We start from the raw sequence: 25,384 nt of genomic DNA on the forward strand, positions 1-25,384 counted from the left end.
GGAGGTGAAAAGTGTCATCAGTAAGGAGTACAGCTGTCTTGAGGTTCCCCTGCTATTGAGGGTGTAGAATTTCTCAGTACCCAGCCAAGAGACACGGTCTGTGTATCTGCATTTGGGATTTATCCTTTAACGCAGGTAACTGAAAAAGCAAGTTATGAGGAAAGATGAAGCAGCCTTTTTGCAAAAGCAGTTTCTGCGGCACAGAAGTATTTTCTATGGCACAGAAATTTCCTTGCCTTATGATCACTTATTTATGGGCAAGTGTCTCAGGAAAAATCATGTAAATTAGGAAGTGACAAAAAGTTTGGAGGTATTTGGACTCATGATGGATTTCCTGATATAGATGAGGAAGTGTCTGACAATTGTATTGAACCTTTGTACCAGATTCTCACCACATTTCCAGAGTTAGGGAGCATGGGTTGAGATCCTTAAATCATCTCTATGCCAGAAGTAAAGACAGAGATGTAGGATGAGGATGTGTCATGAGGGAAAGAACACTAAGTCCTCTTCCTCCTTCTCCTACCCTTTGCTGAGCACTCATCACTGGAGGTAATCCAGCATGGAGTAGGAAGCCTGTTTTCAGAGGGAAGTGCTACTGATGGTGAAGTAGGGCACTGGGACATGCATGCTCTTTTACAGGAGGGAGCTAATGAAGGACTCACCTGACCTGAAGAGGGCTCAGGCTGGAGATATATAAGCCCAGAGCTTGCACGAGTCAGTTTGTCTCTCCCTGGCAGCCAGGAAGTGAGGGGCTCTTGGCAGCAGGGCAGCGTCAGGGACCTGGAGTTAGCTAAACACCACTGAGTTTTACAGACAAGTGGCCTTTGTTTATGTTGAACCCCGAGGGAGGTTGAGGTGTCTGCCACAGGGCGGAGATGCTTCTTGTATATTTAAGTTACACTGGTAGTTTAGCCTTGAGCCCCGCGGTGGCAGGCTCAAGGCCTATTTAGAGAACTGGTGATCCAGTAGCCCTCACACTGAAACTGGGGCCCAGTAAGGGTCCAGGAGCCTAGAAAAAGGATGAGACCCAGACCAGAGGGTCCATGAGCCCAGAGAAGGGCTGAACTGGGCCAGAGGGTCCAAAAGCCCAGAGGAGGGGCTGTGTGCAGGATCAGGGGTCTGAGAGCCCAGAGGAGGGGCTGCGTGTGGGACCAGAGGTCCGAGGCTTCAGAGGGAAATGGTATGAGGGACCGGGAAGTCCAAGGGGGCCAAGTGTATAAATAAGTTAATATCAAAGAGAGAGAATATCCATGAGGCTTGGGGCATGGTGTACGGGAGGAAAAGAAGCCATGCAATTTTCCCTTAAGGCTACAGGTACCCTACAGGGGCCTATTCAGGCCTGAGGGCTGGATTGAGGCTAATCAGGGTCTACGAGAGACCCAGTAAGAAATTATTAGGATTACGGCTCACTCTAAGGCCTGTTGGTGGCCTCCCCTAATCGACCTTTACTATTAAGAACAAAGCACGGTGGGTAAGCCATCTAGCGAGAGCGACTTTGAAGTGTGAGCCGGCCCGAGCTGCAAGGCCACCAGGGGGCATCATGGCTACCCCCGTGGCCATGAGCCTGTCACAGACGGGCCCCCCAGATCAATTTTGGCTGTCAGCCAGACTTCTGACTTCAGTGCAGGCCATGACTTGAGATTCACAATTTGGTCCACAGAAATAAAGGTGGGGAGGGGAGAAGGCATATAGAAACACTACCATTAAACCTTTCTTTAAAGCTATATCTGAAATATCTTTTGGGAGAGAACTTTATTGAAGAATATAAAATGATTCAAACATCAGAAAGGACACTTACAGCAAAGGTGTTTGAGCGAGCTGTTAAAGACGACTAGCTAAGGCATAGACAAAAGAAACAGCAATACCATGGACATCACCAAAGGTAATGCATGAAAATAAACACGATAGATGCAGAATAAACACCTTTGGAATTCAGTGGGAACACTGGTATTACTCTTTCTTCCAAGTCTTATTCTAACAATATTTTTCTTTTACTGCCTCTTGCATCTACTTAATTTATACTCTTTCTATTTGATGATGGAAAACTAGTGTCAAATGAGATGTGGGCATAATCACAAATTAGAATAATTAGGCTATTTTACATGAGCTTGAAGCAATGCTGTTTTTGTACTAAAATGGAAACAGGACTGTTTTCAGTAAGTTCCTGTCATGTTGTAACCTGTATTCGTAGTAGTAGTACCAGTAGCAGCAGTAATAGTAAAATGTTGTGGTTGTGCTAACTCACAAGGGTAGAAAATAGCAAAATGAAATATAAAAGTCATTACAATGTTTATGAATTTCTGAGAGGCCTAGAAGTTGCAGTCACGAGCTCATTCTTAAGCAGAGGGTCACAGTCTGGCTGAAATGTGTGACGATTTTTGTCACGTGAAATGAGTCTGCATATAATTCAAACAACAATTTGAGCTTAACTTGCCAAAATTTAGAAATGTTTGGGGCAATATGGTCCAGTGGGCAGAATGTAGAGCCAAGACTCAAGAGACCTGACTTCTAACCTCAGTTATAGTGGTGGCCTGTTTTGCAATCTTGATAGTACATTGCTTTCCTGTGCCCCTCTTTAGAATGACTCTCTTTTTAGAATGGCTGTCTTTCAAAAAGCACTTTCAAGCCTACAAATGAATAAAAAATCTGCACTTGAGGTTTTTTATTACTATTATTAGGACTTTAATACATTGTTTCTTCCTTCTCTCCAAAAATTGTACATACTGAACAGCCTCCAAAGCCTTGAAAAAAATGTGATTTAAACATAAGTTATTGCATGAACCTTTACCCAGCCTGTTCCCCTAAAAATATGAAGAGGATTAAAGGCCCCATTCTCTCCTGAAGTATATGACATCATTAATATTTTCTATGCTTACTGTATATACAGAGGTTTTCTGTCACACCATTCACACTTCTGAGCAAAATAAATCTCTCATAAGAAATAAAATCTCTTTTCCATAAAAGGTGCAATAAGATACATGGAATTGATTTCTCCCAGAATCCAAATTGAACTCCAGGTATATTTCACTGAACCCCAAAACATAAATTGGACTTCACTCTAAAGGTCTCCTGTCTTTTAAGTGTGTTTGTTTAATTTCAAGTGATTATTTCTTCATGACTTATTTTATATCAAAGGCAACACAAGAATTGTATTCTTGAAGAAAAGAAATACTATTTCTACACGTAAAAGCCATATTTTTCCTTGGCCGGTTTCTATCCATAAATGTCTGTAGGTTACACAGTCCTCTCCTACAGCCCCCTTCTTAGATGTCTTTCATGGCTGGTCCCTGAGGAATTCAGGTTGAGATTCTTTATGGCTGTGGCAGGAACATTTTTGTTCTGTTGCTTTTCAGTTACATTGTTGCAATAAACTAGATTTTCTTAAGGTTCTGATCTCCTTGTGGCATCAGTAGAGGAATTATTATATCATGCCCCTATCTCTCCCTTCCTCCCATTACCTCCAGGATTTTTTGTTTTCTGTTCCACCTGACACTCACTAACTTGGTTCCATGTCTTGAATTGCAAATGAGGAAGTGTCTTCAGGAAATGTGTTTTATTGCCATCTGTCCAGTTTAATCTGTCTGTCTTTGTAAATTTCTGCTAGTATAAATGCCATGTTGTCTGTCTAACTAAGTGGTTAAGGAGAATTCCTGATAAAGTGGCATAGGCCCTGGACAGATTTAACACTTGAATCATTTCACATTCCTTGCATGCCTCTCTGCCTCTACTCTCCTGGTTCCAGCAAGGGGAGCAGGGCCTCTGATATGCAAGTTCTGACAGGGGAGGGGGCTCTTGACCATCCCCAGCAATCTATGGAGCCTGCACACACACCCACCTCTGGAACCAGAAGACCAGATGCTGAGCGTACAGGAGAGTGCTCATTGGCTCTCTGACCTGCTCTCTCGCCCCGTTTTCCCCTACCCATTTAATGAGTAATGAAGTCACAGGACTGAGCAGCCCCTGACTGGAGAGCATGCCTTTGCATGTTGTATTGACAATTTTGAAATGCCCTGGCAGGTGGGTGCATGCAGTGAGCTGTCTGTGTGTCTGTCTGATGCTGAAGTACTTCATTTATTTTTTTTAACTACCTGAAAGTAGACTGGAGTCCTTCAAATGTTGTCTGTCCTGAGCCATAAGTATGGTTAATTTCTGAAGCTGAGAGTCGTAGATGCAGTTCCAGAAATATATATGCATTCATTGCATCCACCAGTCTGTATTGTTGAACCCAAATTTAATGGTGCTCCTGACATACACCATCGGCATAATCATTGGGAGCATAAATATGGGTTTTTGTAGCCATGTGAGTATACATGACTTTTGCTTTTGGGTTTGAAAACTTTTCAAATTGATAAAGTATTTGTTTTTGCACCTCTCCTGCGAGTAAATGAATATTCATGTGTATTTGGATCCTGGTTTCCAAAGGTGCTTGTAAACGCATCAATATGCTTATAGCCAGATCCTGCTTTCATTAGTCATTGGCAAAACACCTTTTCTTCAGCCTTGGAGTGTCAGAATAGTCTGCGTGTGCGGTTATTATGATTGTGCTTAATCATGATATGTTTGGGTAAACAACTGATTTGATGTTTAGGCCAAAATTTTCAACACTGCCTCTAAATTCTGGACACCCTTGATTTTTGGGTGCAAGTTTCTAGATAAATAGTTCACAGGAAGTGTAGTTACTAGAACCTACCATTTTTCTCACCTTCAAATATTAGGATCAAAATATGTGGTGTTGGGAACTCAAAAATATTAGATGGTTTTAAGCAATTGATCTTTACATAGATATTTTTGCACTTAATTATATAGAAACATTGGAATTGCCAGACCAGATTAGACCTGGATTTTGCATGTGACAAAGGCCCGCACCAGCTGCTCTACAGAAACTGAAAGAACTTTTGTAGAGGAAAATTAGAGAATAATCTGCTCATAGGAGAAACAATTCTGCCACACTTCAGGCAGGGATGGGTTTATTCTGTGAAATATGAAGATACATTATTTTGCCTTATTTAATACAACTAGGGCTGTTCTCTGTACCTCTGAAATTGCCTAGTCTTCATTTGGGCCTCATTACATTTTGGGCCTCAATACTATTTTGCTACAATGAGTTCCATAAGTAATTTAATTGTGTAAAAGAATATTTTTATACGGTATTTTCTATTTTTCACTTTATTGAGTTCCTCTGTGTCTCTTGTAATCGGAGTGAGAGAAAAAGCAAGTGCCTCATTGCCAGTCTTCATACTATTCATTAATTTTACATCCCTTTATCATGGACTACTAATATTTTGTTTTGTGTTTTTCATTTCTCTAGACAATCCTAATCTTGACTGCTTCAACTTTCCCCTCAGTTTCCATAGCCCTGCCAGTCCTTAGCCTCTCTTCTGACCATGCCAGGAAGACAACAAGTTAATTCTAAATGTAGTGATGGCTTTTGTGACATAAACACTTCCTTACAAGGACCTGGCTTGAAACCCAACAATTGAAGAATATTCCTAATATAAATGTAACATCTTGTAACAATTTTTACTAATATCACAGTGAATAAAATAAGGCTGAATGCAAACAAATCATTACCATGGGATGGAAAGAGGTTATCTTAAATGCAAAAAGAAGTGTTCATAAAGTTCTGTGCTATTCTTTCATTTTACTGCTTACATATGTTTAATCAACCAGTTAGAGGAACCAGTGGATAAAGAACTTACTTATGGTACATGTGCCTTCCTGTATCTTGCATTGCCTCATGAAAGCCATATTCCTTCCCTTTAGCTACATATGGAGCACTTTAAACTCTTCACTGCTAACATTATAATTTTTGTTTCCTTCTTTCAGATGACCATTCAAGGGTGAGATTGCAACTGCTTGATGGAGACCCTCACTCAGACTACATAAATGCCAACTATATAGATGTAAGACCCCTGTTTGACAAAGAATGCTGCTGGCAGAAGCTGACTACAGATATGATACAACTGATACCTTGAAGTTATCTGAATGTTGGGTGTGGGGGTGTGCTTCCCTCCACACCCCCCACCCTTCTGTGTAGCCGAAATAGGTGGAGATTTCTAGATCTGATAGAGCCATATGTGGAATATGGAATAATGTACTATGAACACAGAAATCAATAACACCACCCTTACAATAGCATTAATACAGACCTGAGGCTTATTGACTACATACATAGGTACAGTGTGGGAAGTGTGTAAAAAGATTGAGATTTTTTTTTCAATGTGTTAGAAAATAGTTTTAAAAAAGCAGCCTCCCCCTCCCTCTCATATATATTGTGGTAAAACACATACACACACACACACACACACACACACACACACACTTACTTCCTTGTGGACATCTGATCATTCCTAATGATTAATAATATTCCAGTATTTCAAGAGACCTCTTTGTGGATGATAACAAGAATATATATAATAAAATGCAAATCACTGATGCTTGGGTCAACTTTAAAAGGAAGCAGATACATGCATGCATTTCAGACGAGAAGGCACAGACTTTTACTTGCTAACTACTCTAAGTAGAATCATATAGATGGAGGGCTGGAAGGGAACCCTAAAGGGCCAAGTACAGACAGTATACTTTTACTGGTATAAGTGATTAGAAACTGGTGTATACCTGTAACAGAATAGAAATTTGACATGCAAAACCAGTTTATACCCATAAGAGAACAGAAGTTCTGCACACGTAGCCTAGTTTAAAAATGGCAAAACTCTGTCTAAGATTCCCTTCCCACCACCACCACCAAAGGATGAATGTATCTTCTTAAACTATGCCACTTACAGAAAGCTGTGTAACTTAGATCGATTCTGCCTTGGGCTTTTTGAATATCTGGACCTAGCTGAGGCCATCTAGTGCAACCCCCTGCCAGAGATAACATCATCCCTGTCCAAACCATCTAATACAAATCCATTTTCTAACCTCCTAACAAAACTACATGCAAACCTAACTACACACAACCTAAACACAAAACAAGTAAAGCAAGTTTTCCAGAGTGCCCATAGTTCAGCTGTAGGGCTCACCTGTTCTTTGAGAAAATGTGAGAAATGCCACATTCTCAGTCTCTTTCTTGTACAATCAAACCCCTCCTATGAATTTCTCTAAAAACTCAAAATGTTTCTGGATGGTTGAATTGTTAAAGAAGTTCCTGCCATTTGTAACTCCATGGAGAAGTTAGCAAAGGGCTTCTCTTTGCCCATTTAATAATTAGTTTTAGTTTTTTGTTCATATTATAACAGCTGATTCTTTTATGTGGAAGCTATAAAATACATGCCAGTTTCCCTACTGTGACCTGTGCTTCATGGACCTTCATGGTTTCTTTTCCAGGGATATCACCGACCTCGTCACTACATTGCCACTCAAGGCAAGTATGGTATCCTAAATTTGAATGTTTCCAAAGACAAGCTTAAACTGATCCAGGAGCCATTCTTAGGGCAAAGTCCACTGTGTAAAGTGGTGTTGACATACAGAAAATTAAATCATAGGATGCTCCAGTCCTTAATTTGTGTATCCTTGCAGAAGCTCAACCTCAACTAGATTAACATAAAGATCTAATAGCAGTATCATAATGATGGGTGGGTGAGCAAGACATGAGCCCTGGGTGCTTCCTGTGGTAGGGGGAGCACTGGAATGGAACTGGGTATCCATCTCACCCTCCTGGTCCCCTGCCTGCACACCTTGCACCTTCCCTGCTCCAGTTTTATCTCCAGCTCTGGCTTTGGAATTGGGGAGGGCAGAGAAACAGCAGTAGTGCACAGTGGAGGAGCAACCAGAGGTTCATTGCTGTGAGGGGAGATGTGACCCCCTTTTTTGGCTGCCAAAAACTAGGTGCAGTACTGACCAGGGTGTAATACTGACCAGTTACACCTCTGTCTTGTAGACTTTAATTTAAAAATGATGTGTGCAATTAATACCTACAAAATTGGATTGGAGCTAGCTGTGCATCAGAATGAGGAGGAGGAATTGCATATATGTCTTGGAGTTGATGATATACGTTAGAATTGAAAGAGAGCATTTTATGGAGCTGAGGAGCTTATGAATATATTTGATTATGCTGAAGAGGTGGTTGAATATATGAATGTAGCCATAACCTGGATTTTTAGTGACCAAGTTGATACTGAAGACATTTATAGATGAGAGTCACATGAATAGCTAACAATATGGATATGCTTCTGCTATCACCGACCACACAGGACAGCTTACTATCCCATACTACGTCCTATGCAAGTGCTTCTCAACCAAGGTACCGTGAGATCCTTTTAAGGCTACCACATGATACTAGCACTGTCAGGTGTGCAAACACCTACATATGATTCAGAAGATTAAACCAAAGATTTCAAATAAGAATAGGAATTAAATAAGACAAGAAATGTTCTCACCTGCTTTGGTCTTTCTGAGTTCATTGCAATGGAAGAATAATTTTGATGTTCTGTTTTGCTTTGTTTTGTTTTATTTTATTGTAATTAAGAAATGAGAGACACCTAATAATGACTGGTATTTGCCAAGAGCTGCCTTGAGTTAAAACGGTTGAGGGCCACTGTACTACATCCTTACCAGTCACATTAACGTACCTTGAACCCTACCCTAATTGCCAGTTTTGTTTGCCCACAGCACACATTATCCTCATGATTCCCCCTCAACAGTCCTGTCTTCAAGTTCTACCTGTAGCCCCTCTTCTATTCCATCCTTATATATACTGATAAGTAGGAACATATAGGGGCAGAATGGAGTTGGAGACTGAGGGCACAAAGAATGAGAAGTGTGGCTGTATGGAGACTGTAGAGAGTAGGGAATCATGAAGGTGAGGATGGATGGGCTCTGAAGAAGAATGCAGGCCTTAGTCTGTAGCAGGCAGGAGACAAGTCCACACAAATTCTGCTCTAATCTGCTTCCTGTCATAACTGGGTTTTTGGTCATAGAAGTTTGAAAAATCCTTCTCTGGGGAAACTTCAAAAGGGAGCTTATCTCTACATGTTTATTCTGCCATGATTAGCAAATATTAAAATGTGAAATGAAGGGATTTTTGTCCTGCTTTAAGTGCAAATCTCAGCACAGCTCTAATTATGGAGCCACTAGGGGATACTGTCAAGGTACAGTATTGGTTTTTTGTCTGTATCTCTTTACCTATTTTATTACTAGGATGTATAATGCATTCATTATAGCCTTAAAATCTCATGTGCCTTATAGTATCAAGTATCTCTTTTATTAATAAACTCAGTATGCTTCAATGAATGTCACATTAAAGAGCAGGGAAATATCTGGTAAGAAAGGATCAGATATGAGGGTAATAAAATAGGTAGGCAGAAAACAGCTGACATTGGAAATGGTCTATTCAAATATCTTTTTTCCTCCCTTCTTTTGACCTAGGACCAATGCAGGAAACAGTGAAAGATTTCTGGAGAATGATTTGGCAAGAGAACTCTGCAAGTGTTGTCATGGTCACGAACTTGGTGGAAGTTGGTAGGGTAAGGATGCTGGTTTCCCAATGCACTCAATCATTTTCTCAATGGATGCAGCCATCATAGCACTGGTTGTAGTAACTTTATGTTACTTTGCATATCTTGCTGAGTGAAATCCGTTTGACTTGATTCAGTCTGAGGAACAAGTTAATATGTTAAACTATTTATTATCTTATTACCTAGCTACAGCTTCTCATACTTAATAAGCACCTGTTGTTAAGGTGTTTTAATTCCCCTGAATATAAAGGAAAGGCAGACTTTATTGTTCCTGAGAAGCAAAAAGATTAAAATATAACCCCAGGCCTGATTGAGATCAGGAATTGAGCTTTTCCAGCATCTCAAAAGGAAATGATATTTATTCAAAGTGATCAGTCTTGTAGTCATATACCTTCCCCCCTTTCTCCTCTTTTTTTCCCCTTTTGAGTGTTTACCTTATATTTTCCAGATCCTGCATTTCTGTCCTATTCACTTTTCTCCCCACTTCCCAGACTTTTTTATCCCCAGCTTCCAGTCCTCTCACCCATCCTTCTTTATCATAATTCTAATTCTTTCAACCTTTAAAGAGCCTCTCTGGAGACTTGTTCCTGCCATGCTGAAGTAAATTCTTTAGAAATGGTAATGCTAAATGGGGAGCTCATCTATAGAAGTAGCTGACTTAGTGACATAGAAGCGGAGGCAGGCTAGGAGAGAGATTGAGGTTATCAAAGGTTAACGTAAAGTCCATTTTGGGTTGAATTTGAGTTTGGTTAGCTCAGATTTTATTCTATCTGACCCACTTCCCTATCCATTCCTACTCTCTGCCTCTTCTTTGTTGCAGGTAAAGTGTGTTAGATACTGGCCAGATGATACAGAGGTCTATGGAGATATTAAAGTCACATTAATTGAGACAGAGCCGTTGGCAGAGTATGTCATACGCACATTTACCGTACAAAAGGTAAGTAAGTCCCAGGTCACTTTGTCTTTAGTGTAACACCTTATCAGGAATCTGAAGCATGAGCCCACGGACACATGGCAAAGATGCTGTTGAAGATAATTGGGGGTGGTAAGTTTTGGCTGGGTTCCACCTTAGAAACTTGACTTCTGTGAAGTAACATTCAATATCTTACAAACAATTTTACATCAGAAACTGTATGGAAGCAAAAATAACTAGGCACATTTCTTAGTGCTTCGAGTCTAAATGCACCCACAAAGCCAGTACATAGATGTCTACATGCCATAAATAATGACTATAGTTATTCACACTGGGAAATTGCAGATGGAAAAAAGCATCAGTAAAATTGGATGCCAGGTGGAGGCCCTTTTTAAAAACAAATAAAAAGTATTGAAGGCCTAACCATGTACTTATCCTAAAATCTGCAGTTTGGGAGGTTTTTGTTAAGTACTGGTAGAAATTGAAAGTCAGAATTGCAGACCATTGTGGGCCTGCCCAAATCACACTTAATGTACCCAGTAAATGACTTGAAAACTTTTTCTCCAGCTGACATCTTTCAGGAAACTCCATCACAGCCATGCTGGAATATATTCCTGTTTCTAATGAACCAATTTTGTGTTTTGTTAAACCACTGGACAGTTTATTTGGAAATAACTAATAGTAGCATGTGGCACATCACAGGGCTTCATAAAAGGAAGAAAATCTCTGTGCTTTGTCAGAGCCCAAGAGGTTGGTGACAAAGGGTGTGCCTACATGTGCAAATGCCCAGGCAGGCGTCTGTACATGCAAGGAGTTGGGAACATATGTGCAACAGGTATCTATATGTGCAAGGGCCCCCTGCAGCAGCCAGAGGGAACTCTAGGCTCCCCCTGAGTGCTAGCCTAGGAGCTTGCAGGGAGCATGGGACCAGGAGACAGCTGTCTCCTAGAGGGGGCTGGGAGATTGCTCCATGGCCCTGAGAGCTGCCTGCTACCAGGCATGGTTCTGCCACCAGAGCCTGGGCAGGTACACTATCCCCCTGTCTGAGGAGCAGGGAGCTTCTGGCCCTGGCTCTCCAGTTTGGGACAGGGGGCTTAGAAAGAGTTTCAGGGGAAGGGCAGGTCCCAGGCCCCTGCCCTGATCTGCCGGTGGGACAGTTAGCAGTGAGCCCCTGGCTGGGCGAAAAATCCTAGCGTGGGGCTTGCTGCTAGCTGCCTCACCAGCAGATTTGGGCAGGGGGCTGGGACCTGCCCTTCTCTTCTAGTTTTTTCCAGGCCCTGCACCTCGATCACCAGATCTGGGCCCGGGGCTGGGACCTCCCCCTAACCAGGCCAGTACCCAGCCCCTGCTCCATGATCATGGGGCGAGGGCTGGGGATATTGTTCTCAGCTTCAACTCTGCAATCATGGAGATGGGGCTGGGCACAAGCTCCCAGCCTGTTCCCATCCCTGCTATGAGATTGCAGAGCTGGGGCTAGGAACAGGATCCAAGCCTGTTCCCAACCCACTGCATGACTACAATTGGGCAGCAGGGCCTGGGAGTTCCCTGCTGCTGGGGCATGGGAACATTGTCTCTGACCAGGCTCCAGTGGCAGAGCCCACCCTAGCAGCAGGCAGCTCCCAGGGCCAGGGAGCAGTCTCCTTCCCTCTGCTGCCCAGCTGACAGTGAGTAAATTTGCTCCCAGGCAGCCATCTACACACGCTGTACAGCTCAGTAACTACTCACGGGTCGGGTAAATTAGCTACTTGTATTTCCAGGTAGTAAATTTACTCATGATTAGAGCAAAGTACTGCACAGTAAGTGTCTGCATATACAGACGGTGAGGCTTACTGTGCAGTAATTTGCTCTAATCTTGAGTAAAGCATCTTGTGTAGATGCACCCAAAATGCTACAACTGGGAGAACTTTTGAAGCATATGCATGGAATAAACTAGTGGTATCAGTCCAGTTCATAGGGCACAAGTTCCTATATTCCTGTATTCAGGACAGATGACAACACTCTTATGAAATGACCCAGGATGGATATGGGGACCAATTAATTTCCTTCTAATAATCTCTTTTCAGGTTTGAGCTATCCTGGGAAAGTTGTTCTTCCATTGCTTGTTCTGTATGTGCTCTACAGAGTTCTGTCCCTAGACCAGTCAAATAGGAACTTTTCATTAGCAGTATATTCACTTCATTTCTAAAGATTAGTGGAAAGGACCCAATATTGTTTTGAATGTGCGTTGGGAATTTGTGCCACTAATGGACTCTGCTGGTGTGCTACTCTTTGCCCCCAACACTAAAGTCATCCCATAATGCTGCTAATCAGCTAGTGTTAAACTATACATAAGATAATGCACTTTGAATGGGAAACTGATAACCACCTTCATAATCCTCATCTTTACATTACATGCTTTGTTTATAATTGAAAATATAATCTCTTCATCTTTCACCCTGAAATCTTCAGTAATGAGAAATGGTATATGAAATGTTGTATATTATTAAATTTAAATGTCTGCTAAGCCCTCTGAATGGAAGACAAAAGCAATAATAATTGGTGAGGTTGCAGTTATAGAGGTTGCCTTGTCTCCTCAGAAAGGCTACCATGAGATCCGAGAGATTCGTCAGTTCCACTTCACCAGCTGGCCAGACCACGGGGTCCCTTGCTATGCCACAGGTCTTTTGGGCTTTGTTCGACAGGTGAAGTTCCTTAATCCTCCTGAGGCAGGGCCTATAGTTGTACACTGCAGGTATGTTATCCCTCTATTTGTCCTCTCTCTTATCTCCTATTTTTCATAAGTTTTTTTCCTACTGTATCTAGCCTACCCACCACCCAGCTTCTTTTTGTTTCTGACTGTATAATTTGCCAGTGTTAGAAGTGAACTTGCACACAAGAGAACAAATGTCTTGTAGCTTTGTGCAGCCAAAAGCACAGAAGACCACTCCAATAGGGATAATTTTCTGCTGACACAGGGAGCTCTTAGCCAGTCCCCTCCAGGTTGCTGGGATAGCAGGAGGAAATGGGGCATGGCTAGAACATCTATCCTCATGTGAGAATTTCACCCCATCATGCAAATTTGTGACAGGCCTGCAGTGAAGCAAAACCAGGTGATGGAAACAGTGGGGGAATATCAGGGCATGCAAAGGGAAGCTTTGACCCACTTTCATGTGTTCCCTAACTTCCACTTTGTGTACTCAGGCCATAGGCAAGGATTGGGCTCAGGCCATCTGGTTTCTTTTCTCCTTTGTCCAGTGTGGTCTCATCTGTCCTGTAGCATTTTAGCTTCCAATTAACCCAGAATCTGGGAACTAAGTTCCATTCTTGAAATCTGCTATATGTCTCCTTGCAAACAGATTTGATCATACTGTACCAGGAACAACTGTCTGTGGTTTAAGAAAGGAGGATGCTCAAAACATTGCCTGATGCACTCTTTACCTTTGAATATTATTCAAACTAATATTTGCAGTGCAGCAGTGGCTAGAAATCCCAACTGAAATTGTAGTCCCATTGTGGTGGTCACTGTATAAATGTATAGGAGACTGCCCTTAACGTAAAAGCTAACAATCTAAAAGAGGCACAGAGAAATTCAGTGAGTTCTGTCAAGTTGTATAGCAAATCAGTGACAAAGCCAGGGACAACCTGCAGGTCCTCCTGACTCTGTACCCAGTGCCCATATCTAAACCATATTGCATTTTAGAACAGTCTTCTGTTTCCTGCCAACTGGTTCAACCACACTAGCTCTCCCCAAAGATAGAAAATGCATCTCAGGAAATATCTGTGAAAGCAGTACGGCCCCCACAATAACTTACAGTATAGGGACACTGTGTTTGTCACTCAACTAGCATTCTCTCATATCCAATATGAAACCAAGACCTGATGAATCAATGACAAGACTCAAAAGCAAACAGTCAATTAAACAATGTAATACAAAGTGAAAGACCCCTTCTTCAACCCTGGGTTGATAAGCTGCTACCTTAATAACTCCTCTCAGCAAGGACAGCTACAAATGATGCCAACAGTCATAAAATCATCCATTCCTTTTCCTGAAATGACCTAATAAAATTGCTTTGATATCAAAATAATATTATGACCTCAGATCATTGAATAAGAATTGACAATATGCCATTCCAAAAAAACCATTGTTGCAGGAACAGAGATTTAGTTTTTCTGAGTGGTTTCCCCAGTACTTATGCTACCCCACAACGCACAAGTGCACTTTGTTTATAAGGAAAGTGTTGATGGAGTAACAAAGCCAAAGAGAAATCCAAGACCCAAGTCAGCAGTCCCAGCTTCCATCTCCAAAATCAGTCAAAATTTCTATTTGATGTCTTTTCATACCACTCCCTCTTGGTATGGGAGGGAGGAAGAAAGAGTGATAGGGAGGGAAAGATAGAGAGAATAAAATATAGGGGTGGCCCCAGCACTACTCTCCCCCCATGGAAGATTAAATAAAGCCTCATCTTTTTCATTCTATCTGTTGAGCAAGCTGAGATTCACAATACAACAGAAATGAGCCCCAGATGCGGGCAGGATGTAACTCTTCCACAACTCAGGGTTTGAATCTGCTGCGTCAGAGTACTGACGTGGGTCTGGCCTTGGAAAGAGTCTGATCCAGATTCATCAGTGCAGAGAAAGCAAGGGAGATTTTTCATCCTTCACATTTTAATGAATAAATGCCATTTCCTCTTCGTTATTTATCTGCTTTTGAATTTTAATGACTAGCTCTAAGTGGTAATTACCAAATTCTCCCTACCGATGCCTTGCTGGATAATATCACTGTTCGATATTTATGAAGTGCCAGGGTCCTCTAAATATAGAAATGTTATAACTATTTGTTAAAATTTTGAAAAGCTGAGAGATAAAGGGAGCGGAAATGCCATTTATTCATTAAAATTCTGCAAATGAAAAATATCTTCTCTCTATTCAGCTCTTGATTAATCTGGTCCATTAATTCATGGTCATTCATATCTCCCTGCTGTACAGCACTGCTGGAGTTCAAGACAGCTGAAGTTTTCTTCACTGGAACTGAATGTTTTTCAGTTTCTTTGAGGGTAGGGGGAGATGCTTCCTTTTCTTTTTTTAGCCTTCATACCTAGACAACTCAGATAATTTTGCAGGAAGGAAAGGAGGACGCACGGGCAACACATTTAATAAGAGAGCCACATTCACAAGCAGTGGGGTTTCTAAACTAAAGTATTTCTTAGCCTGAAGCTCCCTTCTCTATTATAGCACAAGCCCCACAAATCTTTCTCTCCCCTAAACCCAGTTTTCTCTACCAAGACTGACTCTCACTGACTATAATAGAGGAGAGTGCGTGCAGATGAAGAATGATACTCCTGTCCATCATACCTGCCTGAATAAGCTAGCGCACTTCTAAAAAAAAGTCTCAAGGAAAAAGCCACTTCCAAAATGCATTTTCTGGAGCTGCCTCTATTTGCAAGAGCCTCTCAGTTAGCAGCCTGGAGGAAGATACCCTGTTTCTCAGGTGTTTACAGAAGCATTTCTAGACAGGGCTAGAAATATCATTATATCAACAATATTGCTATTGGTATCTAAGAAAAGACATTTCTTTCTCTGCCCCTCTTTGCTGCCCCCTCCCCAAGAAATGCTACCTAGTTTTGTCTTCCTAAATCTCCACCTGTCTCAGCACCACCAAAAATCAATCCTGTAATCTGGGGGTGAGGGAAGAAGTTTGCTAATGAAGGAAAACAGTTGTTCCTACAATCCAGATTTTTTTTCTCCTCTCAGAAAACACTGCCTCTTCATGGTCCATTGATGTATCCTTCATTCTTTTTTGCAGTGCTGGTGCTGGGAGGACGGGGTGCTTTATTGCCATTGACATCATGCTTGACATGGCAGAGAATGAAGGTGTGGTAGATATATTTAACTGTGTGCGAGAGCTGCGATCCCAGAGGGTCAATTTGGTGCAGACAGAGGTAGGTGCTAGCAGGTGTTTTCTCATGATTTAATGCCCTCTTGTCAGTCTCTCCTCAAAAGGAGCCAGCAACAACTTAGGTCAGCACTTGTTTTCACTTGTAGATGATTATGTGGAATTCTCTGCGGCTAAACGTGACTGTGCACTTATTGAATGCTCACAAGCATAAGCATATATTGATTGCACTGTGGTGCCAGGGTAAATCTTGCAGCTTGTTACTCATCTAATGGTGCTTATTTAATTTTTATTGATTTATTTATTTTGCAGTATGACAGACTAGCTCATGAATCCTTCTATGTACCTTCATACCTGGTACACATATAGGTACAATAATTCTTGGAACAGCCCCTCATATAATTTTACATCAATTAATTGCATGTAGCTAAACAAATAAGTGAAATGCTGCACAGAATATGTTTATCTTATTAGCCCAAAGGTGTAGGGGACATTATTTATTGAGTTATTCAGACTTCCAGGTTAACCTTAAGTATGTATTGACTCAGGAAAATGCTCAGAGAAAAGTTCAGAATTATAATTCTGTGTATATTGATTCTGGTTGCAATAAGAAGCCTTCAATTTACCATAAGGTATACCCTATATATTACCAAATACCAAAAATCAGAAGTCCTTTGTAAAAAAAAAAATAGATGCGTGTCAGTGCAACTGTTGGTGGTGATGGTCCTACAATGGCTTCTAAAAATAGTTCTGCTTTCCCAGGAAGGATTACTCCTATGCTATTTGAGGGGTACTCATCCTAAATTAAAGCTTCACAGTGATTATTTTTTCCTCTGTGTTATGTCCCTAAGGGATATAATAGGTTGAGAACTTCATAATTTTCATTTAAATTTGAAGTGAATATATATGGTCACATTTTCAAGATTGGGGTAAAGAGGTTGGCTCACAAAAATATCATGATATGGTTGAACTTGAAGAAACTATTAAGTCCACACCTTGGTGTGCATCTGTGTGAAAATGGTCTCTGAACAAACACATTTTTCATTTATGTGCACAAATCATTTTTGTAGGTTTTTGTAGGCAGTAGTGGACACACACACACCCTGCCTCCTTCATGAACACTTGTGCCTATGTGGTGCATTGTGCACTGATAATAAACATCTGCATTTGGGAGCAGATGTGAATCTTGGAAGCTTTTTATTGGCTTCCATGATGAAGAAATTAAGGTAGGCTTTCTTCAGTTTGGGAATGCTGCTGGAGACTTACTCTGTCCCTGAATTGCAACTGAATTAACAGGTGCAATTAGCCTTTAGGAGCAGAGAACTGGCTCCAGCTATAAGATTCAAGTTACCTTTTTCAGATGGTAATAACAGCTTGAGAAAAGAATTATAGCAACCAGCCATCTTAGCAAAAGGTCAGCACTCAGGGCCAAGAGCCCAGATACTTATTACCACTCATCATGTGCTGAGCAGCTGGTAGGGGGGAGCACTTCAACAGTTTGAGCCAACTGCAGCTTTACAAGCATGACATCTGTCCAAGCCCCCAGTTGAATCCTACACACATGGTCACACACATCCTCATCCCTTAAAAAAATTCTGTAGTGAGTACAATTAAAAAGAAAAACAAGCAAAAATACAGCTCTATGATAATTATCTTTGCTGTGATTTCCCACAACATATGTTCACAATGGGATTAATCTGCAATATTTTGCCCTTATAATATGCAGGAGCAGTACGTCTTTGTCCATGATGCCATTCTGGAAGCATGTCTCTGTGGCAACACGGCAATTCCAGTTTGTGAGTTCAGATCTGTATATTACAACATCAGCAGACTAGACCCGCAGACCAATTCCAGCCAGATCAAAGATGAATTTCAGGTAATTTCCTATGTCTGTATTAGCCACCGCAGTTGGCATTTAAGGTGTGTTTAATCAATATTTTTATCTTATTTTCTGATTGCAAGAGGAAGTGTGGGCTCAATAATCATTGCTGGTATTGCACTTCCTTCCAATCAAAATCCAGTCCTAGCTACAACATATATTTTTGTTGTTAATGTCACTAAAAAGTTTTTGGAAAAATAATTCGTCCTGTTGGTCATTTAATAATTATCCTTGATTGTGTGCTATTCATTAGTTTTGATTGTAATTGGTTGGTTGTTCAGGTGGCATGGTGTTTTTTCTGCTCCCTGCCTGACTGAAAGTCATACAAAAGTGAAAATGAGCAGCAGTCACTACACTTTCTGATACACAATTGCAGATATACAATCATTTGTGCTAACACTGAATATGCTTATGAATTACACAGACTTTTTCACAAATACATGACAGCTGTTAGGCACCTGAGGAGCAAAGAAAAATGGCTCTACAAATATCAGCAAATTGCGTTTTTTACATTGTTAGTGCCCAAAATATTTGTAAATCTTTTTTTTTCAGTCTAGTCTAGTGCATGGGAAAGGTAGGACTTTGAAGCAAAAGTGAGCTAGAGCTTGGCATTCATTAACTGAGAGGTTATTCCTCCCTAGCAATTAACAGAAAAGTGAAGAACCTTCTACCTGCAGGAAGTGTCCACTACAATATAGTGGCTTGCTCAGCATGAACCCACAGTTTAAGTGATAGCCAGTGTATGTACCAATTGGAGTTAGATGCCTCTCTTCCTTCCCAGCTGTCAGCACACTATACACAAAGTGAAAGTATATTTTTTATTGAAACATTTGCAGATAAATACCAAAATTTAGGTCCAGAGATGCTGTAATTTGCATCCCAGTTGCTGGCACTGCAATTAACATACCTGCTTTTCTCCAGTAACCAATAATTTTTAAAGTGTTCCTGGACATCTGACTTTTAAAATGAATTGGAGCCCAGTTTCCTGAAATGCTGCTGTGCTATTATAAAATGTCACTGCCATTTGTCCTTATTTTGCTGTGATTGGAGAGATACATATCTGTCTCCTGCTTCCTTGTTCTTCAAGCAGTGGGAATCTGGCAGCTCCTGGCAAAGGAAGTTTTTTGGAAGTACATTGCTTAAGAACATTCTTCTCTGTCTATTTGTAGAATGCTGTGTTTACAGGATTTCACTTGCACACAGCATTCGTCATTCCTAATTGCTATGTACATATTGCAGAGCATGGATGGATGGAAATAATGAGTAACCACCATCTTTATGAAGAAGATGAGGTAGCTATAGATTTATTTGTATTCATTTGGGTTCAGTTAGTATCAAAAGGACTCAGTTAGCAGTAGATGGGACTTTGTTGCACTAAAGATTGTCAGTCTGTGAATTCTAAAGGGGAACAAGATGCATGGGAATGTAAAAGCAAAATGGTGATGAAACACAGGGCTTTAAATACTGGGAGTGAAGTGTACAATTTGGAGGCTTCAGTGATGAATTGCTAATAAGCCATCTGCTAAATTGCTAGGAGGCAATTTTAATGCTCCATCTACCATAGACTGTGGTAGAGACGTGTTCTAAGACAGGGTTGAAGGTTTTGGATTCTTGCTTGTTTTATACTGTCTAGTAGAGCTGTGCAAAGCTTCAGGTGGTGATTTGTTTCAGAGGAGAGCCTGATTTGGTGATTGAATCTCCAAATCCGAATCAAATCAGGGGACCAATAAAAAGGTCCAAATCAATTCGAAGCTCTCTGAATCAATTCGGAAAAGATTCAGAGAGGTTCGATGATTCGGGCAGTCCCCACCCGCTGCAGCAGGGAGTTGGACCCGAGCTGGTAAGTGGGGGCGGGGGGGGCTGCCCCAGCTCCCAGTGCTTTAAAAAAAAGTCCCACTCAGCAGATGCTGCCAGGCGAGGGGCGATCCCTGCTGCCCCCCACTGCCCCGTGCTGCATGGGAGACTCTGCATGAGACTTCTGACCCCCACCCCTCATTGCCTCAGGCCCCCCATGGCTACTCTGCCTGCCCCAGCTGTGGCCCTTTAAGAAAAAAGAAACAAAAAAACCCCAGACTCACTGGCTCCTGCAGTGGCCTTGGGACTCAGGTGGGCTTGTGAAGAGCTCCCCACTCAGCGTGAGGCAGTGGAGGGCAGCACGGATTGACCCCCATCACCAGGTAGGAACCAGTGAGTCTGGGGGGGAGTTGTTTTGTTTTTTCTTAAAGAGCCAGGAGCTGGGCTGGGCAGGGCAGCCATGGGGGGATGCTGGGAGAGCAGGCAGGGGTCAGGGGGCTCATGCAGAGCCCCCCATATGGCATGGGGCAGTGGGGGGGGGCAGTGGGGATTGCCCCGCCCCTACTTAGCAACAGCTGGTGAGTAGGGGCTTTTTTTTTCAAAGTTCTGGGAGCTGGGGCGGGCGGGGAAGCCATTGCTGGGGATGAGAGAGTGGGCAGGGGATGGGCTTGTGTGATTCAGCTTAATCTATTTGAGATACTGATTCGAATCACTGAATTGAATCACTGTCCCCCAAATCAGTCGAGTCCAAATTTGAAGTGAATACTAGCCGCTTTGCACAGGCCTAATGCCTAGAAATGGAAATTCATTAAAGGGATGTAGAATCATGGACAATTATACAGCCCAAGTGATCTTCATGATATAGAGCAAGGTTGACATTCCAAATTCCAGATGAAGTTGGCAGATTTGAATACTCTCACATTTGTAGTTTGCTTGAAGGTCATGAGACACATCCTGATTTTTGCTGCTTTGATACCATTGTAGCAGAAGTGGATGTGATCTGTATTAATACTTTATATTCATCTGATCATTGTACAGGTGTTTGTTCTTTAAATCCATGAAGTTAACTCAAGGAGAGGCCATCTACATGCAAAAAGGAAAAAAATAGAATGGCTTCATATAGTCTACTAACAGGCTAGGGGCAGCAGGAGATATTCACTACTTTCAATGCATACTGAGCCCCCTGGATTGGTTTGTCAAGGGGGCTCCGTGTCTGTGAAGTCACAAAAAAAATAACATGCTGAGGTTCAGAGGGGAGAGGAGTCCAGGAGATCTGGCTGTACTTTAAAGAAGTCTTATTGAGAGTGCAAGAACAAACTATCCCGATGTGCAGGAAAACTAGCAAGTATGGCAAAAGACCAGTTTGGCTTAGCACGGAACTCTTCAGTAAACTTAGTGTTCCGCGTTTTCAGTTTTTATTTTAAAAAAAAAAATCTGGGAATTTTTCAGCGTTTAGTTTTGAAACATAAAAAGCGGGTTGAAATCAGAATAAAAGAAAAAAAAGAAAAGAAAAAAAGTGTTTTAAATTGGGGAAAAAATAATACATTCCCATGGTGGTGACGGAGATAGGGAGCAAGGCTGGGACTAGGGAAGTGTGTTTGGGGGGTGCAGCAGGGAGCAAAGTAGAGGGAACTGTCAGTAGGTGCAGGGCAGGGGGGTGTGGCTTTTGCTGCTACGTGCACCCCAGGAAGGCTGCACGCTGGGGGCCTATGCCAGGCTATTCCCAGGGGGTGCATGCCCCCAGATCTGTGCACTGGATGAGAGCACGCTGCCACTGTTGGCGCACAAATCCAGGGGCACACACCCCCCGGAAAGAGCCCGGCATAGCCCCCCAGCCCACAGCCCTCCTCGGGTGCAAGTACCAGCAAGAGCCATGCCCCAGTGCCCCACACTCACTAAATTACAGTTCCCTCTGCAGCTGGTGTCAGCCATTCCTAGGGCCACTGCAGCAGGGCTTAGAGTGAGAGGGAACAAGTGGAGCCCCAGAGGGGGCATGGGGCATGGTGCAGCTTGTCGCCACTCACCCTAGCCCCTGGTGCAGTGGCCCCAGGAGTGGCCAATGCCAGCTGCCTGAGGCTCCATTTGGCCTTACTCACCCCAGCCCCTGAGCTGCACTGTGCCATGGGGCAGGCAGCTGGCATCAACTACTCCTAGGACCACTGCAGCTGGGGCTGGGGTGAGTGGGAATAAGTGGAGCCCCAAGGGGCCTGGGGCATGGCACAGCTTGTCCCCATTCACTCCAGCCCCTGCTGCAATGGCGCCTGGAGTGGTCGATGCCAGATGCCTGCAGCTGCTGGGCAATGCTGCACCCCGACCCCCCAGGGCTCTGCTTGTCCCCACTCACCCCAACCCTTCCTGCAGTAGCCCCAGGAGCAGCTGACACCACCTGTCTGCACCATGGCATGATGCAGCCCAGGGGCTGAGAGGAGTGGCGCACGGCCAGATGAGGACGGGGAGGACCTGATCCCTCACTAGCACCTCCCGCCCTACCCAGGGTCAGAGCTGGGAGCCCCACGCCCCTGGGCAGTGGCTCCATCCCCACAGGCCCATGCAGAGCAGCTGGATGCAGTGCCCGCCGCAGGGGGTGGGGCCGGGCTCTCCTGCCTGCCTTCCCAACAGGGCTCCCAGCTCCCAGCACCTGGGGCAGGGCCACAGCTGGAGCCGCTGGGGTGTAACTGGGACCCGCCCACCCTGGTATCGATTCCTGTAGCCTTCCTGCCCTGCCCTGCCCAGGGTCAGAGCCAGGAGTCCTGCACCCCCAGGCAGTGACTCTAGCCACCCTCCCCTGGCCCCAACACAGCCACCACCCCACTCTCCAAGTGTGGCCACTGCCACACATTCCCCCCTCCCCTCCCCCGCCCCCGGTGTCTGGCTAGAAACCTGTGCCTTAAGTAATTGGCACTTTTAGCTTACTAGCACCCCCTAGCCATTCCCCACTCATGCTGGTTAACAGGGATTTTACTGTACCCGGTAAAAGTGAGTGAACTGAAAAACAGGTGTAAATCAGTAAAAACAAATGTAAATCATTAAAACCCGAATAACTTTAATAAAAAAAGGAAGGAATTTATCAGTGAAAATTGGTAAAAACTGAGAATGTGGAACACTAACTAAACTAAATCACAAAAAAGAAAATTATAAAAAGTGGAAACTTGGACAAACAAATAGGGAAGAGTATAAGTGTATTGCTCAGGCATGCAGGGATGAAGTCATGAAGGCTAAAACGTAATTGGAGCTGCAGCTACCAAGGGACATGAAGGTTAAGAAGAAGGGTTTCTACAAGTATGTCAGTAATAAGAGGAAGATCAGGGAAAATGTGAATAGGGGAGGCACCCTAGTGACAGAGGATGCAGAAAAGACTGAAATACTCAATGACTTTTTCACCTCAGTCTTCACAGGCAAGGTCAGCTCCCAGACCACTGTAGCTGGTAGCACAGTATGCAAAGGAGGCAAGAAGTCAACAGTGGTGAAAAAATGGGTGAGGGACTATTTAGAAAAGCTGGACATATACAAGTACATAGGGCTGGATGGGATGCACCTGAGGGTGCTGAGGGAGTTGGCTCATGTAATTCCAGGACTGCTGACCATCATCTTTGAAAACTCAGGGCAATCAGGAGAGGTCCTGGATGATTGGGAAAGGGCAAACACATAGTACCCATATTTAAGAAAGGGAAAAAGGAAGATCTGGGGAACTACAGGCCAGTCAGCCTCACATCAGTCCCTGGAAAAATCATGGAGCAGATTCTCAAGGAATCCATTTCTAAGTACTTGGAGGAGAAGAAAGTGATTAGGAAGAGTCAGCATTGATTCACCAGGGGCAAGTCATGTCTGACCAACCTGATTTTCTTCTGGGATGAGATTTCATAGATTTCATAGACATTAGGGCTGGAAGGGACCTTGGAAGATCATCAAGTCCAGCTCCCTGTCCCAGGGGCAGGAAGTCAGCTGGGGTCATAGGATCCCAGCAAGAAAACATCCAATTTTCTCTTGAAGGCATTCAAAGTAGGTGCTTGAATCACCTCCATTGGCAGGCTATTCCAGACTTGGGGGCTTGGACAGTAAAGAAACTCTTCCTTATGTCCAGCCTGAAATGATTTTGCAGTTTATAACCATTAGACCTTGTCATTCCTTGGGGCACTCTGGTGAACAAATGTTCCCCCAGATCCTGATGGACACCCCTTATAAACTTACAGGCAGCCAACAGATCACCCCTGAGCCTGTGCTTTTCCAGGCTAAAGAATCCCATAGCTCTCAGCCTGTCATCGTAAGGTCTGTTTTCCTGACCTCTGATCATGTACGTGACTCTTCCCTGGACTCTCTCAAGCTTCTCCACATCCTTTTTGAATTGTGGAGACTAAAACTGGATGCAGTACTCCAATTGCGACCTTACCAAGGCTGAGTACCATGGAAGAATGACATCCCAGGATTTGCTTGAGAAGCATCTATGGATGCAAGCCAGCATTTTGCTCACTTTACTAGCCGCATCACATTGAAGGCTCATGTTCATCTTGTGGTTAATCATGACCCCCAAGTCCCTTTCATCTGTACTGCTAGCCAGCGTAGCACTGCCGAGCCTATAAGGATGCTGCAGGTTTTTCTCCCCAAGGTGGAGAACCTTGCATTTTTCCGTGTTAAACACCATCACGTTCTCATCGGCCCATTTCCTGAGCCTGTCAAGGTCAGCCTGGATCGCCCTCCTGTCCTCAGGTGTGGATGCTTTACCCCAAAGTTTGGTATCATCGGCGAACTTGGCCAGTCCGCTTCTGACTACCAATGTCCACATCATTAATGAAGATGTTGAACAATATAGGTCCAAGAGACCCCACTGGTAACAGGGCACCATGACTATTGACTTCCGTCAACCACCACCCTCTGTGTCCGACCACGGAGCCAATTCCCCAGCCAGTGGATCGTGGTGGACCCAAGGCCACAATTGGCCAGTTTTGCCAAGAGGTGATCATGGGATACCAGATCGAAGGCTTTTTTAAAGTCACAATATACAACATCAATCTCCTCTCCCCCGTCCAGGTGATAGGTCACCACCTGGTCATAAAAGGAAATAAGACTGGTCAAGTAAGACCTACCCACAACAAACCCATGCTGGCTATCCTTCAGGATGTTGCCATCGGCCAGTCCATTAAGAATGGCCACTTTGATAATTTTTTCTAAGACCTTCCCCAGGATAGAGGTCAGGATGATGGGCCTTTAGTTTGCCAGATCCACTTTCCTCTCTTTCTTGAAGATAGGCACCACATTGGCCTTCTTCCAGTCTTTGGGTACTTCACCAGAGTGCCAGGAGTTCTTGAAGATTCATGCCAGGGGTTGATCTATGATGCTTGCCAGCTCCTTGAGTACCCTGGGGTGTAGACTGTCAGGGCCAGCTGACTTGAAGGTGTCCAGCCTCTCAAGGTGTTCCTTCATGAGGTCAGCATTGATGGAGAGCAAGAAATCTCCCTCACTCAGGCCTCCCTGTC

The 25,384-nt window shown here is 43.3% G+C and overlaps 1 protein-coding gene across 1 annotated transcript in view; it reads left to right on the plus strand.

Moving 5' to 3' along the window:
- The window catches only part of PTPRT (protein tyrosine phosphatase, receptor type T), a 418,285-nt gene that overhangs the window by 373,441 nt on the left and 19,460 nt on the right, over positions 1 to 25,384 (plus strand). The window contains exons 16-22 of the mRNA XM_006035110.3: positions 5,827 to 5,903; positions 7,327 to 7,363; positions 9,367 to 9,464; positions 10,276 to 10,392; positions 12,945 to 13,099; positions 16,151 to 16,286; positions 17,967 to 18,116. Coding sequence (XP_006035172.2) covers positions 5,827 to 5,903; positions 7,327 to 7,363; positions 9,367 to 9,464; positions 10,276 to 10,392; positions 12,945 to 13,099; positions 16,151 to 16,286; positions 17,967 to 18,116 — 770 coding nt within the window. The remainder of the gene's footprint in view (positions 1 to 5,826; positions 5,904 to 7,326; positions 7,364 to 9,366; positions 9,465 to 10,275; positions 10,393 to 12,944; positions 13,100 to 16,150; positions 16,287 to 17,966; positions 18,117 to 25,384) is intronic.

The sequence above is a fragment of the Alligator sinensis genome, unplaced genomic scaffold (assembly GCF_000455745.1).
Source record: "Alligator sinensis unplaced genomic scaffold, ASM45574v1 scaffold494_1, whole genome shotgun sequence".
Classification (NCBI taxonomy): Eukaryota; Metazoa; Chordata; order Crocodylia; family Alligatoridae; genus Alligator; species Alligator sinensis.